The sequence below is a fragment of the Haemorhous mexicanus genome, chromosome 26, assembly GCF_027477595.1.
Source record: "Haemorhous mexicanus isolate bHaeMex1 chromosome 26, bHaeMex1.pri, whole genome shotgun sequence".
Classification (NCBI taxonomy): Eukaryota; Metazoa; Chordata; class Aves; order Passeriformes; family Fringillidae; genus Haemorhous; species Haemorhous mexicanus.
Window position 1 is genome coordinate 900,270 of NC_082366.1, and position 17,726 is coordinate 917,995.

At 48.5% G+C, this 17,726-nt stretch overlaps 1 protein-coding gene across 6 annotated transcripts in view; it reads left to right on the top strand.

Moving 5' to 3' along the window:
• The window catches only part of HDAC4 (histone deacetylase 4), a 179,583-nt gene that overhangs the window by 70,300 nt on the left and 91,557 nt on the right, over window positions 1-17,726 (top strand). For all 6 annotated transcript variants that reach the window (XM_059868354.1, XM_059868357.1, XM_059868356.1 and 3 more), the window contains exon 3: window positions 1,458-1,529. In XM_059868354.1, the coding sequence (XP_059724337.1) occupies window positions 1,458-1,529 (72 nt within the window). The remainder of the gene's footprint in view (window positions 1-1,457; window positions 1,530-17,726) is intronic.

The following is a 17,726-nucleotide window of genomic DNA, read 5'->3' on the forward strand; positions in this document are numbered from 1 at the left end:
TTTTATTGATCTTTATTTGCACAGCAAAGACAGAACCTTGCTCTTGGATAGCTTGGTTTTGCTTCAAGTGTTTCAGGTGTCAGTGCTTTAAAAGATGTTCCTGAATGTTCTGTGATTAATCTAATCCTCATTTGGGAACAAAGATTGCAAAGCATTGGTTTGTGGGTATGGGGGTTTTTTTATGAGTGGAAAAATTAATGTACCTTATTTCTTACAATTAAACAAGTCTTAAAAATGCCCCAAATTGACCTGGATTTGTTTCACAGAGCCCCTGGCTGCTGCTACAGGGCTCTGTTTTGTCCATGGGTTCTCCTCCTATGAAGGAACATCTTTATCTGAAACTGCCCAGCAGAGAAGCTGAGAATGCTCTGCTCCCCAGGAAAACTGGGAATGTTCCTGGGCTGTGCTCTCCACTGACTCTGGAGTGCCTGATGGCTCCATTCTATTTTAAATAGTGATGTTTTGTTCTTGCCCTTCTCTCTGGGTATGGTCACTGGAGGTGAACCCAGGCAAGACATGGAGGATCCCCAGCTGTGCTTTCTCTCCAGAAAAACAGAGGAAGCAGGGAGAAGAAAACAAATATTAACATTTTTCTAACACTGTCCTTTGCCTGAGAGAGATGGGGTGGCTTCTTTGTTGTCTCCAGACAGGGTTTGGCTTGATCCTATCAGAGTTGCAGCACAGAAAGGGGTTGGAGGGAAAAGTGAGACAGACTGGCAAAGGTGGAACAAATAGGTTTGAGATAAATTTTCTGTATCCCAGGGTTCGTAATTACACTGAAAACACAATTTAGCATTTTTTGCTTTGGCTTTTCTGGGAGGGGAATGGGTGACTAGAAACTCAGGTGTGGCAGTCTCCAACACTGGTTGTTCTGTTTAACTCTACCTGGATGCAAGATACAATCTTGGAAATATTTTAAATAGGGAACTGCTTCAGCAAGATGGATTTGTGCATCTCATTTACAAAGTATGTTTTTAATGCCTTTCTGAAATCTAAACTTATGCAAAATGGGGCTTGTTATGCATGTCTCTGCATTTTAATCTCCTGCAGTGATTTGTCAGTTTTCCTTAACATCTCCCTGGCATATTCCAGCCATTCCTCAACTTTGCTCCGTGGGGCTGTGTCTGTCTTAGCTCAGTTCCCCCTGCAAGGAACGAGTCCCAGTTTTCTCTGGTAAGGTCTGTGGCTGACATGCCCATTTCCTCAGCCTGGGATCTGCACCAGTTGTGGACTTAAAGACCAGGAAGCCCTGAGTGTAATTTGGGATAGAGTCTCTTTTATTTTCTGCTTTAACTGTCCTGGGAATGTTCTCATTTCCATTGATTTGTGCTCCTTGTGTTTCTGCTCTGCATCGATAATTGGTCGCTGATTTTTTTTTCTGCTTGGAATGGCTAAAAATAGCTCAGCTACCCAAAGTGTTGATGTGATTTTATTTTCTTTTTCCCTCCTCTTTCCAGATGGGCTTTCTGGCAGAGACCAGCCAGTGGAGCTGTTGAATCCACCTCGAGTGAACCACATGCCCAGCTCTGGTAAGGAAAAAACCTCCTATTAAACCTCATTCCTGTTCTGGGGGGTGCAGGAAAAGGCTCTGCAGCTCTGCCTTGTGAGTAGGAGAGCAGAATGCAAATGCAGAGTGCTGGAACAGAGTCTGTTAGGACTTGCACACCTCTGCTTTCCCAGGCTGGGAGAGTGGGATTTGGGAATGGAGCACAGCAGCCCTGGGAGTTTTGCAGAGGGCTGAGGGGAGCCCAGCCTGGAAAAAGATGCTTGGCTTCCTTAGAAAGGAGAGGAGAACAAAGCAGCATCTGAAGGAGTCCCTTCCCAGCCCAGAAGGAGGTTTTGGAGCTGCTGCTCTCATTAGGGAGAAGGAACAGAGAGCCAAGGCCGGGCTGATCAAAGTGTGTCACGCTGAGCTCTGGGCTGTTTGCTGTTCTGCCTCTCCTAATGATCCTACCACGGCCTCTCCTGGGGCTTGTCCTCCTGCTCCTCATCCTGGCTGCTCCTTGCCCAGCTGGGAGAGCTCTTAGAGCTCAGGGCTGCAGCTCTACAAGTGATGGAAACCAAAGTTCTGCTCCCAGTTCGTGGAATTCTGGGGGAAACAATCTGCTGCTGGCTTTATGTTTCCCCCTTCTCTCTCCCTGGTACAAGCAGATATTTTTACCAGGGGTGATAGGATATAGCAAGCATTATCTGCTCTTGCAGGGAGCAGCTCAGATCTTCCAAACCCCCAACTTTCCCTTCTCTGTTGCCTTCCAAAATGCCCTCAGGCCCTTTTCTATTAAGGATGAGATCCTGCAGAAGATCTGAGCACTTCTGGTAGCGCCAGTTGGAAAGATGTAAACGAAGTTTATTCAAAACAGCTTTGGTACACTGGGAGGAGGAGAAAAAAAGTGGGCTGCAACCTAACCTAGATTTTTGTGGACTTGAATGCCTGTTTGGAGAAGGAAACCTTCAAGGAGGTTGAGTTGTTGCATTGGGGTAAAAAGGAAGAGATGGTTGTTTACCAGGCACGGGCGTTCGGCTTTGGATTCTGAGCAGTCCCTCTCCCCTCCGTGTGCTCCCAAACGTGTCTGTCAGGTAAGGGAGGTTCTGTTTTCCTAACCCTCAGAGGGAGTCTCATTTTAAAGTCACTGTGCTAGCACAGGTCAACTTACAGGTTTTACTGTGCTCCTCAGTCATGAGCTGGGCTGGGGTTTGTGGCTCTGTGGATCATGGGCCAGGATTGTGGAGGGGATGGGTTTGAATCTTCTGTCCCTTTATTTTGGTGTTGATTTTGTTTGCTGGTTAAGTTTAATGTTTCCTTTGGAGGTATTTCAGGCCAAAGGCTGGTGCTGGTTGAGGGCTTGGGGAGTTTGATGGTAGAGTCTGTTCTGGCTGCTTTTCCCCAGGTGAAATGAGGCTGTTTGATGGAGCCAAGCAGGATTTAGGGAGTTCTTGTTGTTTGGACTCCATTTTGAGTATTTCTAATAACTCACCTCTGTGCTTTTGCGAAAACAATGAGGCAGAGATCCCTGGGGAGCTGTGCTGGTGTGGAGTGGGTGGGATGAGAGATGGGCAGCGCCTCTTTGTCAAATGGTTCTCCCAGTAATTCAGCTGTGGGAATGGAATTCAGGCTGGGAGAGCTGGGGGTGCTCACCTGGAGCAGAGAAGGCTCCAGGGAGAGCTCAGAGCCCCTTCCAGGGCCTAAAGGGGCTCCAGGAGAGCTGGAGAGGGACTGGGGACAAGGATGGAGGGACAGGACCCAGGGAATGGCTCCCACTGCCAGAGGGCAGAGATGGATGGGATATTGGGAATCAGGAATTGTTCCCTGAGAGGGTGGGGAGGGGTTGGGATGGAATTCCCAGAGCAGCTGTGGCTGCCCCTGGATCCCTGGCAGTGTCCAAGGTCAGGTTGGACAGGGCTTGGAGCAGCCTGGGATAGTGGGAGGTGTCCCTGCCCATGGCAGGGGGTGGAATGGGATGACCTTGAAGATCCCTTCCCACTGAACCCATTCTGGGATTGCCATATCTGGATTTTATCATTCTTGTCTTCAGGAGTTTGCTGCAGATCTTTCTGAGAGAAGAAAGGAGAAGTAACACCAAGCATTGCTCTGGAAAAACAAGTTGTGTGTGGGATTGTCGGGTGGTGTTCCAAGGCTCAGGCATGACTGAAATAATGGTGTTAAAAACAGCACAAGGAAAAAAAATTGCTTGATTGTGTCTTGGGATATTTTGTTTAAAACATTCTCTTGCCCTGGTCAGGGTAAGGTTGAATAAAATTGAGTGGTCGATGAGCTTTTATGCTGCATTTCTATTTCAGATAAAATCACTGCGGTGTGCTTGTAGGAAGCCAAAATGTTTTTCTCTTCACCACGAACCAAGTGAAGGAGAGGTTTGACCCTTGTTAGTTGTTTCTCTCTGATGTGAAATGGTGAGAAAGTTCTAAAAATCCTCCCTGAAATGCAGAGCATTTCAACTCCAAACCAGAAATGCTTCCAGCAATTTTCTGAAATAGTTTTTAGTAGTGAATTTGCTTGAATAGAACTGAGTTCAGTCATCAGCAGTGAAAATTATTTCTATCTTCTTTTCTGTATAAATGAAGGATTAATTGGAGGAAGGGAAACATTTTCCCTTTTCACAGACATATCACCCATAATTGGTGTGTCTGAATTTCCAAGGTGCTGGCAGAAGTACAAGGAGACCAAGCCCCCCCAGGCCACCCCCTGCTCAGGAGTGCAAAAATCATCCTTGGAGAGTTCTGCTCTGCATCCTTGGAGAGCTCTGCTCTGCTCTGCCTCCTTGGAGAGCTCTGCTCTGCTCTGCCTCCTTGGAGAGCTCTGCCTGCTCTGCATCCTTGGAGAGCTCTGCCTGCTCTGCCTCCTTGGAGAGCTCTGCCTGCTCTGCCTCCTTGGAGAGCTCTGCCTGCTCTGCATCCTTGGAGAGTTCTGCTCTGCTCTGCCTCCTTGGAGAGCTCTGCTCTGCTCTGCATCCTTGGAGAGCTCTGCCTGCTCTGTCTCCTTGGGGAGCTCTGCCTGCTCTGCCTCCTTGGAGAGCTCTGCCTGCTCTGCATCCTTGGAGAGCTCTGCTCTGCTCTGCATCCTTGGAGAGCTCTGCCTGCTCTGCCTCCTTGGAGAGCTCTGCCTGCTCTGCCTCCTTGGAGAGCTCTGCCTGCTCTGCATCCTTGGAGAGCTCTGCCTGCTCTGCCTCCTTGGAGAGCTCTGCCTGCTCTGCATCCTTGGAGAGCTCTGCCTGCTCTGCCTCCTTGGAGAGCTCTGCTCTGCTCTGCATCCTTGGAGAGCTCTGCCTGCTCTGCATCGTTGGAGAGCTCTGCCTGCTCTGCCTCCTTGGAGAGCTCTGCCTGCTCTGCATCCTTGGAGAGCTCTGCCTGCTCTGCATCCTTGGAGAGCTCTGCCTGCTCTGCCTCCTTGGAGAGCTCTTCCTGCTCTGCCTCGGGCTCCCGGGGATTGCTGCACCTCTGGCCCGGGGCAGGAAAAGGAATAAATTACCTTTATTCAGCGACCTTGCTTCCCTTAATGCTTTTAAAAAATTTTTTAATAGTCAGAGCCTGGTGAGGTTCTTTTACAGATTTCCCAGAGAAGCTGTGGCAGCCCCTGGATCCCTGGAAGTGTCCAAGGCCAGGCTGGATGGGGCTTGGAGCCACCTGGGATAGTGGAAGGTGTCCCTGCCTTTGGAAAGGAGCTGAAAAGGGATGAGGTCCCTTCCAACACAGAGCATTAAGTGGGAGATTTCAGCTCCCTGCTGCTTTTTCTCCCTGCTAGATCTAGTTATCCACTCTCAACTTCCCCAGTCATTCACAAAAATAATAATGTTGATGTATGTAGGAATAAATGGTTTGTACGAGCCTCTGGACTAATATTGTCCTTTGGTTTTGCAGTCAGAGATGAATGCCTGTCTGTAAGGGAATGATGTGAGGTTTTGTCGTGCCCCAGTAGTAGCTATCCCTCAGAAAGGCTTTCCTTTAGTCTTAAAAATACCCTGATGTATAATATAGATATGTCCATGAAGCCCAGGATGGGGGAGAAACCCATCCAAAGCCCCCAAATTATCATCAAAAGTGAGTTCTGGGGAAAATCATGTTGATGTTAAAATGTACACTGAGCAGATTCAACCCTGTCCTCTCGTTAGGTTATGGGAAAGCTGCAGCTCTTATGGTCAGCCTTGGTGTGACAGTTTTGCCACCATTTAGATGCTCTGCTATAAGGTAAGATTCCCAGAGAAGCTGTGGCTGCCCCTGAACCCCTGGAAGTGTCCAAGGCCAGGCTTGGAGCAGCCTGGGCTAGTGGAAGGTGTCCCTGCCCATGGCAGGGGATGGGTTTGAGTCCCTTCCCACCCAGACCATTCCCTGACTCCCAGGTAGCAGAGAATCTGCAGCTTAAAGCCTTGAGAGGTGAAATCAGCTCAAGGTTATATTTCCTGCAGGACTTATGATTTATTAATATTTGTCTTTAATTTCCAGCCCTGAGCTAAATGGACAAACCATGGCCCGTGCAGTGACAAACAAAGGAGTGTTTCACCTGCTGGAGGAAAGCTCCAGAGCCATTCCCCAGCAAGGAGAGGCCTGTCAGCCCTTCAGCCAGCTCCCCCATTTCCACAGAGGATTTGCTGAATTCTTGTGCTGCTGTTAGAAGCCCTTTGCAGTCAGTAAATTTGAGGTTATTTATGCAGGAGAGGGAACTGCCACATCTAGAGCAGAGGAGCAGGGAAGTTCAAACTTCAGAACCTTTTTCCTGGACTAATGCTGTCCCCAAACTCATGTTCTCTTGGTCATGGGATAATTTAATGACCTTCTAACTCTCCTTTAGCACTCTGTGCATGTGCAGGGCTGTGTGGAAGAGGGGTGAGTTTTTTGGCCACCTCTGTCTCAGCTTCAGCATCCATGTTCCACATGGAATTAAATCACTCCTCTAGCCAAGCTGGGAATCAGAGAATCACAGACTTGTTTGGGTTGGAAAGGACCTTAAAACCCATCTTGTCCCATGGGCAAGGACACGTTCCACTATCCCAGGTTGCTCCTAGCCCTGTCCAGCGTGGCCTTGGACCCTTCCAGGGAAGGGGAGTCCTGAACTGACCTGGTGCTGGAGCCCAGACTGTGAATATCCTGATCCCTGTCTTTTGGGAAGAACAGGACCCCACAGCTCTTCATCTCTGCTTTGTTGTCTTTTGTCTCAGAAAAAGTATTTATCTGTCATGATTTATCTGTCTCCTTTCTTACCCGTGAGGAAATGGTTATCAATTGGAAGAGCTGGCATGAATTATAAATGATTATTCCTCTTTTAACAGCTGAAAGCAGCACTTAAATGTGAAGCTCTTGAATGCAGCGCTGGTTTCCTGGATGAAAGGCAGGAAAGTTTGCTCTGCTGCAAGCCCCAGCTTGCTGGTTTTCTTTCTTCTGCCCTCACCTTGCTTAGTTCATTAATTCACACCAATCAGCTCTGGAATTCACTGGATTCCCTTAGCCCTGACTCTTCACCAAGTGTTATTTTCCAAAATAAGACTTCTTACCCATTCCCTACCACAGGAAAGGTTGTTTTGTGCTTTGGATTTCTGTAAAAGCAGGTGATGATGGGAAGAGCCTTTGAATGCCAGAACTTGGTGAAGAAAGCTTAGGGAAGGAGGAGATGGCAGGATGGGAGCAGGCATGGAAGGGCTCCCTTGAATGGTTATTCAGGAATTTGTTCCCATTGCCTCTGGCTTTGCTAAAAATAACAGTACTGCGTGGTGAATGAAAAGTGATAAATGTTTCATGGAAATAGATCATGGATTGGGGCCTTCCTTGGGGAAAAAATTCCACGTGCCTCAGAGGGGATCTTGGAGGCCGTGTCTTGTGTGCCTTGTGTGTTTGCAGCCTGGGTGCTTTACCAGGGTTTGCAGCCTCAGAGAGGTAATTGGGGTGAAATCTCTGTTGTTTTGCTTTGATTTCATTCTCAGTCCCTTCACCTTTTGGAGGCAGTGCTGGTCCAGGGCCTGCAGTGGAGCTGTGCTCAGTTCCTCTCTTCCATCAGCTTCCCTGAACAGATGGTGCCGGCGCTGGCTGCAGGATGAGGATGGACGGCCCCGTTATTCCCAGAGGCTGGGTTTGCTTTTGCTGCCTGCCCTTTTCATGGCTGTGCCCTGCACTGCAGAGCTCCCCAGGGTGCTTTCTGCCAAAATTAACTGGAGTAGTTTATTGCTGAAGGGGAAAGAGCAGCCACCTGCGCTCCCAAGATTTTAGGAATTCCTCTTCTAGCATGACACGCGTTTATCACCATCCTGGAGGCTCTTCCCCAGTGTATATTGATTTTCAGGGCTATATTTGGCTCTGCTTTTTCTTCAGGCAGTGGAGGGAATATCAGGTGAATGTTTTGTGCAGCGATGCCTAAAATACAGCAGCAGTCTCCAGATACTTCCCTGGGGAATTGCTGATGGTTCATTAAAAAGACCTTTCCTTGTTGCCCAGGGAAGCTGTGGATTCTCCATCCCTGGAAATGTCCAAGGCCAGGTTGGAGGGGGCTTGGAGCAGCCTGGGATAGTGGAAGGTGTCCCTGCCCATGGCGGGGGGTGGAATTGGGATGGGCTTTAAGGTCTCTTCCAACCCAAACCATTCCATGATTCTGTGATTAAATATCTCCTCCTTTGGCTTAACTAATATCTTGTGATCTAAACCACTTAATCATCACTACTTTTCCATCTGTTTCTCATTCAAGGAATTGTGTCATATCAGATGATTCATTCATATTTGATTAGCGATTTCATTATAAGCTGGCCTGAAGTTTTTTATGATCTAATGAAAGGTTTTGGAATCACTGATTTGGAACTGCAGTTGTGATATGCAGAATAAATGTTCTGCACGTTTTGATGATACTTTTCCTAGGTACTTTTTAAAGCTCTGACAGTTGTTGCCAGTGAATTGTGTACATTGAATTTTTGAAAAAAGTTCCTGATGAAATGCAATGATCTTTTCCATTGGAGAGAAGAACTCCCAAGTTACTATAGGACTTCTCCAAGTTGCACTGAATGACCAGTGAAATTTAGGTCAAAACTTGCCTTTTTGGATCCATTTATAATCCTGCTTGTAGACAGTCACACTCTAATGATATTAATGAAGCTCTTGAAGACCCTGAGTTGTCCTGCTTAAGTCACATATGGGAAGCTTTTTATTTTCACAGAGGCCAGTCACCTACCACCTGTGTGCAAATTGTTCCTCAGATTAAGTAAATTGCTACAAATCTTTTTCCATCTTTTTTTCCACAAACAGATGAAGTGGTTGCAATAATGTATTTTAAAAATATCGATGGGGCAGAGTTGGAGGTGTTTGCCAGGGAGTGCTGGGACTGGGACGACACAGATGTGGCCAGGCACAGGTGGGGGGTTGTCCCTCCCTTTCTGAGCCCCTTCTCTGATGAGCAGAGGGGATTTCTGTTTGTTCCCTGCTGGCAGGAGGGGCTGGGACAGCAGGTCTGGGAAGGTGTTTGTGACGCACTGAGGGGCAAAGGGAGGGCAGCCAGCTCCTGCCCGTGCCCAGCAATCCTGGGAGCTGCTGTGCCTGTCACTTAAAGGGTGGCATCAGGCCTGCCCTGCCTGCCTCAGCCAGGGTGCATCAGAGGGTGAGCTGAACTGAGCTGAGCAGCAGAGTTGTGCTGGTAAAAAGGGGCTCAGAGGGTGGCAGGAGTTCCCTTCTCACAGTGTGCTGCAGCCCTCGGGCAGGTTCCCCTCACCAGGGTGGCTGGCTGAGCCCTGGGCTCCAGCAGCACCCTGAGAGAATCCCTGCAGGGCTCAGGAGTCACAGCATCCAGCAGCACCCTGAGAGAATCCCTGCAGGACTCAGGAGTCACAGCATCCAGCAGCACCCTGAGAGAATCCCTGCAGGACTCAGGAGTCACAGCATCCTGGGAGTCTTTGGGTTGGCAGGGATCTCAAAGCTCATCCTATCCCACCCCTGCCATGGCAGGGTCACCTTCCATCCCACGCTGCTCCAAGCCCCAAAGTCCAACCCTTGGGCACTTGCAGGGATCCAGGGGCAGCCAGAGCTGCTCTGGGAATTCCATCCCAGCCCCTCCCCACCCTCACAGGGAAGATTTTCTCCCCAGTATCCCATCCAGCCCTGCCCCTCCTTCTGCTTAATGGCTTTGTAGTGGGAGCAGGGTCTTGGGAGCAGCTCCCAGCTCTGTCCCTGGAGCTCAGCCAGACCATGGTGTGCAGGCTGCCACTCCAGTGGAATTGTGTGTGTGGGAGTGCATTTAACCTCACAAATCATGCTTTGGGCTTCAAAGCCAGCTCAGGTGCTCCAGAGGGAATGGCTCCTTGTCTCCCTGTCCTGCCTTTGTCAGCCTGTGGGGTCTGAAAAGCTGCCAGCTTCTCCTGGTGGGAAACGCCAGGCCTGACCTTCAACCAAATGTGCTGGCAAAGTACAACTGGAAGATTATCAAAAAAATACCCCTAACCACACCCTACCATGTTTGGAGGTATCAAACTTTTTTATAGATGGAAAAAATAAAATTCCTTTCACAATCCCTGATACAAGGATTTGTATATACTTATATATGTACATATATCTGTATATATTTGTATTATGCTTGTATAATCCCTGTCCCAGGGATTTATCATGTCTTGAATTAGTGCTAAACAAAACTGAGATCCCTCTCCCCCAAAGTCTCTAAAGCCTCAGGAGTTCAAAGCCCATTGGGTTAGGAAATAACACTGTGGAAAAGGCAGAAGGAAAGGCTGGTACTAAAAAATAAGTAAATAGATTTAAAATAAAAAAATCCCTTTTGGGACCTTGAGGCCTTTACCTTGATGACCCCACACTGGCGTGGAGTAATCCTTAAAATTGCAGAGAAGGAAATTCTAGAATTCTCTGGAGTTCCCTTTCCAGGATGACAGCAGAGGGAAAGGTTTGACTTCTGTTTGGGCTCTGGACACAGGACCTGGCCGTGTCCTGAGGCTGATCAGGGATGGCAGTGACACAGGGAAGGTGCTGGCTGTGTTGACATGAGTATCAGGTGTCCTGGGGGAGCAGCCAGGAAACTTCATCTGCTTCCATGTGCAGCCAGACGTTCAGCGTGCCTGTGAGGAGCTGTTCCACCTCTGTCCCTGCTACAGGGCACTGGGAAGCCACAGGAACACTCTTCTTCTTCTTGCTTTGGGAACATGCTGCAGTAAAGCAGTTGGGACTCAGTTTCTTCATGCAGGAAAAGCCAATTCTTTCTTCACAAAGCTCATATTTATAGGAGATATCAGGAGGCACTGCGCTAGACCTAACTGGCTAACAATACACTGACACTCACTTTATTGGTCTGTAAATGGGCAGGGTGTGTGTCTATCAGATCTCTCTATTTTTGGTTAGTTCACATATTTTGTTCACTGATTCCCAAGGGACACATTTCTTGTTTATTACAGGTGTAAGTGGTTTTCTTACCAGAATAATTTGTTGTGCTAACTGCTTTCATTCTTATGATTTTTCACTGGGAAGTCACAAGCTAACTGCTAGCTTAGCTAGGGTAACAGGGCCTAAACCATATTTTATAAGGCCTTTCTTTAATATCTCTACCTGTATGCAACAGGAACACGTGCATTAATCCACTCTGAAGGGGATTTCAGTCATTCAAGACACCATTCCCCCCTCCCTTTCCCAAACACTCTCTCACAGGTGCCAGCTTTTCACTGTCAGGGTCAATAATGTGGCGTTTACTCATATCCAAACCCCCCATATTTGCTGGATAATCTCTGTTTTCTCTTTAGTTTCAGCAGAAATTGTGTTCCTGGGCACAGAGGGGGAGCTTTGGAATGGTGCTGCTGTTTGCTGGGTTGGAAAAGGCTCCTTGCAGCAGAGAAGTAGAAAATGCAGTTACTTGGCCGCTTGTCTCTGTACATCACCGAGCCCCACCAAGTTCCTGCAGCTTGTAAATACTCATATACTCAAATATTCAGGGACTTCTGCCAAAAGGCTTAGCAGTGGATACTTTTCCACGTTGTCTGTATGCTTCTCCTTTGTGTTTTAGTTTCATTATTTCTTCAGTGTTATTTGGAAATCATTTAGGCTTCAATGCAGAGATTTGGCTGTGTGTTCTAACAAAGCCAGTGCTGCTGTCAGGGTGCTGGTGCAGGAGCTACACCCTAGTTCTGTTCCACAAGAGAAAAATGACTTTTTAAGTGAGGTGCATGAGGTGAATGAAAATTACAGGTGATTTAAAAATCACCATAATATTGAGACAAATTCCAGTCCTTTCAAAGCAGCTTTAGCAAGGGTTTGAGACAGTCCTGGAGCATGGTGGATATGAGGGTTTTGTGCAGTTTAGAATGCACTTTACTCTTTATCCCACAAAAGATGTTCTTGCACAGGATGAGAATTTCAGCTTCTGAGGAGCTGTTACATAATTCAGGGTGCTGTTTATGCTTGGAATTAAATCTTATGCTGGTTTCTACCCAAATGCTGCTTTACATCCAAAATCCTGAGCTGTGCAACTCTGGGTGGCTATGGCAGGTATTGAGGACAGGTTTCCTTTCCAACCCAGACCATTCCATGATTCTTTCAGTGCATCACTCCAGGTTCTCCTTTGCCTGTCAACAAATCCAGACTCCCTGGGCAAAGCAGTCTGAAGGAGTGCAGCATTTTACAGGAAGCTGAACTTGTTTATTCTTTAAGCCGCTGCAAACCAGATCTCGGCAGGAATGCTAATTTTGAGAGGCTGATCTCCACAAGCAGCAGATATTAGTCTTACACGCCCCAGATGGGTTTGCTGCTGGCATCACTTGTGAGATTATGGTCAAAACAAGGAAAAATCCGCTCTAGAATTCCAAGACCTGACTGAATAATTTTGTGTTTGCCTTCCCAAGGATCAGCTAGTTGTCACAGTGCTTTACTTTGTCACTGTCAGTGTGGTAAAGCTCCAGTGTGGCTGGCAGTGGGAGGAGAGGCCTTGCAGAGGCCTCTCCCACCTCAGGTTTCATTTACTAATGAGCTTCATGTCTTTTTTATTTTTTATTAAGGTCATTGTAGAATATTTCCAAACTTTTCGGCCTGCAGGAGGGCTGGAGAGGGGCTTTTTTCAAAGCCACTGAGTGACAGGACAAGGAGGAATGGCTTCCCACTGACCACCCCCAAGCTTTTGCTGACCCTTTTCCCATTCTCCAGGAGTATTCTGTATTTCCACTGGGATGATACAAAACCAAGCTGCTGCTGGTTCCGACGTCTCCCAGTTTGTGTTTGGCACTGAGGATTTCAGAAACAACACTTTCTTTGAGCAGAAATCAAGGCAGATGGTAAAACCAAGTGACCTACAAAACATAACAAGTTTTCTCACCAGAAATGTACAGTACAAACAAATGTACTGTCACCTAAAAATACCGAGATGGCATTTCTGACAGAGTGATGATCGTACAGGGAAGTCAAAGTTTGGGTGAGGTCAGGAATGAATTTTGCATCCTCTAAAAACACGCTGGTGATCAAAGTGACTGTAATGTGCTTCAGCCTCTTCTTTCTTCCTCCTTGGGACTTGGTTTGCTTGGGCTTCTCTGGTTCTGTTGGATCTGTACAACAGGTTATTGTCTGAAACTGCCTCTGCTGATGTGAGTGTCTCAGTGTCTTGTGGCCAGCAGCACTGCTCTGGACAGCTTGTGTTATTTTCCTCTGAAAATGGCCCCAACTTCCTTTCTATTGGTATCTCATGGATCCATCCTCACACAGGACAGAATCATGGAGTCACTAAAACTGGAAAAGACCTTCTGAGTCCAACTGCTCCCCCGGCACTGCCACCACTAAATCATGTCCCATAGTGCCACATCCTCACGGCTTTTGAATGCTTCCAGGGGTGGTGGCTCCACCACTGCCCTGGGCAGCCCATTCCAGAGCCTGACCACCGTTTCAGGGAAGAAAGTTCTCCTGATTCCTCCCCTGGCCCAGCCTGAGGCTGTTCCCTCTCCTCCTGTCCCTGTTCCCTGGAGCACAGCCCGACCCCCCAGCTGTCCCCTCCTGGCAGGAGCTGTGCAGAGCCACAAGGTCCCCCCTGAGCCTCCTTTGCTCCAGGCTGAGCCCCTTCCCAGCTCCCTCAGCCCCTCCTGGGGCTCCATTCCCTTCCCAGCTCTGTTCCCTGCCCTGGACACACTCCAGCCCCTCAGTGTCCAGCTCCTGCAGCTTTGACAGCTTCCTATTTTTCAGGCATCACTTCTGGACCCCAAGCACCTCATGCAGGGCCAGTGAAGTCCTTAGGAAATCTCCAGGGCTTGGGATCCGTGGCCAGGAGCTGGGGCTGTCTCACGGTCCCCACCAAGGCTGGGCTCTGCTGTTCAAGGCTGCTGCCCTGGGAGAAGCAAACTTGAGGCAAATCAGCTGTGAAGTGGAAACAAGGGAATGAAACCAGGAGAAGTCGGGAGGATTAGGCTGTGGTGATTGAAGGCAGCTTTATTTCGGACTGGAAGCACTGGTGCAGGATTGAACCCACTCAGAGTTTGGCTCCTTATCTCTCTCCTTGAGAGGGGTGGTCTGACACAGGAGTGAGCAGGAATCCATCTCTTTGCAAGACCTTTCTATATGCAAAAAAATGGTAATAATGGCATTTTGGAAATGCTGTTTCCTGTGTTGGCTCCTTGGGTTGATCAGCTGGGAAGGCAGAGGGGTTTTTGAAGGCGTCATGTCCTGTGGGCTTCTGGAATGCTGGGAGATGCATAGTCTGGGGTTCACGTAGAAAATATGGATACAGCAACCTGGGCTAGTGCAAGGTGTCCCCTGCCCATGGGACAAGCCCCATCCAGCCTTGGACACTTCCAGGGATGGGGCAGCCACAGCTGCTCAGGGCAGCGTTTTCACTCCCGGTGTTCTGTTCTATGAATGTTTCAGCTGGTCTGGCTTTCCCTGGAAGAATGACTTGTTTCTGTAGTCTTTTGGAGGAACGGGCTCCTAAACCTGAGGGATGACCCTGAAGAGTGCAGAGCTTCATTAAAGTGCCCTGAAAATCAAATACAGTTAATGTAAGGTGTGGTTTGCTCAGTGGAGAAGGGATTAGCTGTGTATCAAGCAGAAGTTTTACCTACAGAAGGTTGTGGTAGGGATTATCTGTATTCTTTGGAGCTTCTTTACACAGTGTTTTGGCCAGGAATGTTGAAGCAAACCTGGATGTCCCGTTTCCATCATTTATTGCTAATACCCAGGGTGTGTAGTACTTCAGGGAGGCAGCAGATAAGCCATTGCCATCTCTGCTTGCCTCCAGATACCACAGAATCAGATTTAACCTCCTTAGACTTGCTTTTAAAAGCCTTCCTCTTCAGCTTGCCTCCTGCAGCTGTTCCTCAGCTGCTGCCTGGATGTCCTTTTCATCTTTCTCCAACTTCCCAAGTGCCTTTTGTCTGTGGTGTCCTCCTAAGCCTCGCTCAGCTGAATCCCTGAACCCTCTTCAGTTCCTTCCCTGAGTCTCTTATCTTCTCCCAGTGCTCTGAAAAGTCAGTCACTGTTACTGTGGGTATGTATAGGAGCTCCATCCTTATATAGATATTTTATGTCTCTCACCTTCGGGCTTCTCACAGCATCCTGTTTCTTTTTGTGGAAGGATCAGGCTGCAGTCGACTCCTTGGCAGGGAAGTTTGGTGCCTGAACGTAGCTGGAGCAGAGTTGCAGCCTCCCACTGAAAGAGGTAGCCACCATTTAATTTGCCAGAATCCCTAAACCCTGTATTAGGTCCAAGTTTCACAGCTGAAGTGGCATTTTTAAGCGAGATAATCGGGAGTTTATCAGAATTTCTGAGGGAGGACTGGCTGCCCTCTTGCTGGGGCTGTAGTAGATGCAGTGTAGGTGTGTTGTGGTGTGGGAGGCTGCTCACCATGCTCAGCAGGAGACCACCCAGCTCAGAACTTTTCATAAAAGAAGCAGGAGGTTTGAGTCTAGAAGCTCCTGGGGACAAAATTGGGCTGTTCTCTTTGTTCATTCATGGAGCTGTTTGTTCCTTAGGAAGGCAAGTTTAAAATGAGTTGAAAAACAGCATTTAGAGAATCACAGAATCACAGAGTGGTTTGGGTTGGAAGGAACCTTAAAGCTCATCCAGTGCCACCCCACTTCCACTGTCTAGAGTGCTTCAAGCCCTGTCCAGCCTGGCCTTGGGCACTGCCAGGGATCCAGGGGCAGCCATAGCTGCTCTGGGCAGGCACCCTGTGCCAGGGCCTCAACAGCCGCCAGCCAGGAATTTCATCCATCCCTGCCCTCTGGCAGTGTGAAGCCATTCCCTGTGTCCTGTCCCTCCATGCCTTGTCCCCAGTCCCTCTCCACCTCTACAAGGGGCTCAGATGTCTCTCTGGAGCCTTCTCCTCTCCAGGTGAACACGCTCAGCTCTCCTAGCCTGGCTTCAGAGCAGAGGGGCTCCATCCTTTGGCACACTCTGGACTTGTTCCAGCAGCTTCACATCCTTCTTATGCTGGGGGTTCCAGAGCTGGGGGCAGCTCTGCAGGTGGGCTCTCAGCAGAACAGGGTAGAGATGGAGAATCCCAGTGAGATTCCTTGTGAGAAGTATCTGAAACTCTTTACAGCCATACCTGGATTTAACCTGGTGTGCTGTTGTGTTAAAACTCATCTGCAGGCTGATCCCTGCGTGGCTCTGGCTCTGTTTGAGGAGCAGCACCTGGCTGGTTCTGCTGAGGGAGAATGCCACGGGCTGGGCAGGTTTTCAGCAGAAGCAGCACTGAGTTTTTGTGCCATGTCTGAGAGGCCACCTGGTGTCAGTGGTTTGGGGATAAATGCCAGGGGAAAGCTCACTCTGAGCAGAGCCATCCGTGACGTGGGGAATCCTGGTCCTGCAGGGATCACTGCTGGCCTGGGGAGTGCAGGGAACGTCTGCCCTCATCCTTCAGGATTTGGGGAGCAGCTTTCTGGCTTTTCATGTGTTCAGTTCATCTGCTGGGTCTTGGGGGAAAAAAATGGAAAATGTCTGTTTTTTTAAGAGAAATCTTCGCCCAGGTGTGTGTTTTGGTGTGTGTATGCAGGTAGGGCAACCCCTGCCTGTTCTGCCAGAATAAAAAGGTGTTTTAGTGCCATTTCCCTGTGCTGTCCTGGGGTTTGAATGGGCTGAGATTCCTTGAATTTCTCTAGGAAACTGCCTGTGTTTGACACTCTCTTAAAAGGCTTTATTTTTTTTTGTATTTTAACATGCATCTTCATTGTATTGAATGGACAACAAGAGGCATCCTGGTCCTAACACAGCTGATACCTGACTATATCCAGATATATCCATATATCCATTACTTGGAAGTAAAGCCCTTCCAGAGGGGGCTACAGGAAGCTGTGGGCTTCTTGCCCGTTTGGATGGGCTTCTCTTCCACCATGGTCTGGATTTCTACCTAAAACTGCAGCCTTTGAGCTATCTGTGTTTCAAAAGCTGTGGAACAGCATTGCTGTTACAATTTGTTGTTTAACTGCTCCTTTTGCTGCTTTGTTTTTGTCATGACAGAGGAGATGGTGTTGCATATTTTGGGGCTTGTTGGACAGCTGGGAGTCCCTTGGCTGGTGACACAGATGAACTCACTCTCCTGCTAGGAAGAACCATTTATTTGCTGTTTGAAATACCTCAGAATTTAGTTTCACTTTCTCTTTGGCAAAAGGTAATGGCCTTAGGCTGAGGGAGGGCAGGGTTAGGTGGGATACTGGGAATTAGGAATTGTTCCCTGGCAGGGTGGGCAGGCCCTGGCACAGGGTGCCCAGAGCAGCTGTGGCTGCCCCTGGATCCCTGGCAGTGCCCAAGGCCAGGCTGGACAGGGCTGGGAGCAGCCTGGGATGCTGGGAGGTGTCCCTGCCATGGCAGGGGTGGAATGGGATGGGCTTTAGAACCCAAACCATGCTGTGCCACCGGCTCATCAGCTGGCTTTATTCCTGCCATTGGAGAGCTCACCCCTTGGGAGGCTTCAGGGAAAACTCCAGAGGACCACATGGAATGCCCAGGTGTTTGTCTAACCCCACCTTCACTGGGAATTCCTCAGCTCCCCCATCCTGAGCCAACCAGGTAGATTTTTTTTTTTCTCATGGGAAGTTTTTCATGTGTAATCTCAGAATGAGACTTCCTGACTCCTGCTCCATCTCTTCCATGTTTAATTCTCTTCTCCAAAGTGTCTCCAAATTTTCCCTTGAAGGAAGCTCAGAGTGAGATTAGAGAGCAGATGTGAGAAATCTATGTGGGTTTGTCTCTACAGAAGTGCAGCTGGGCTCCCTTCAACTCTCTTTTTGTCCAGGGGATCTGCTGAGGGGAGAAGTTTCCTGTTCTGAAAGCAAGACAGATG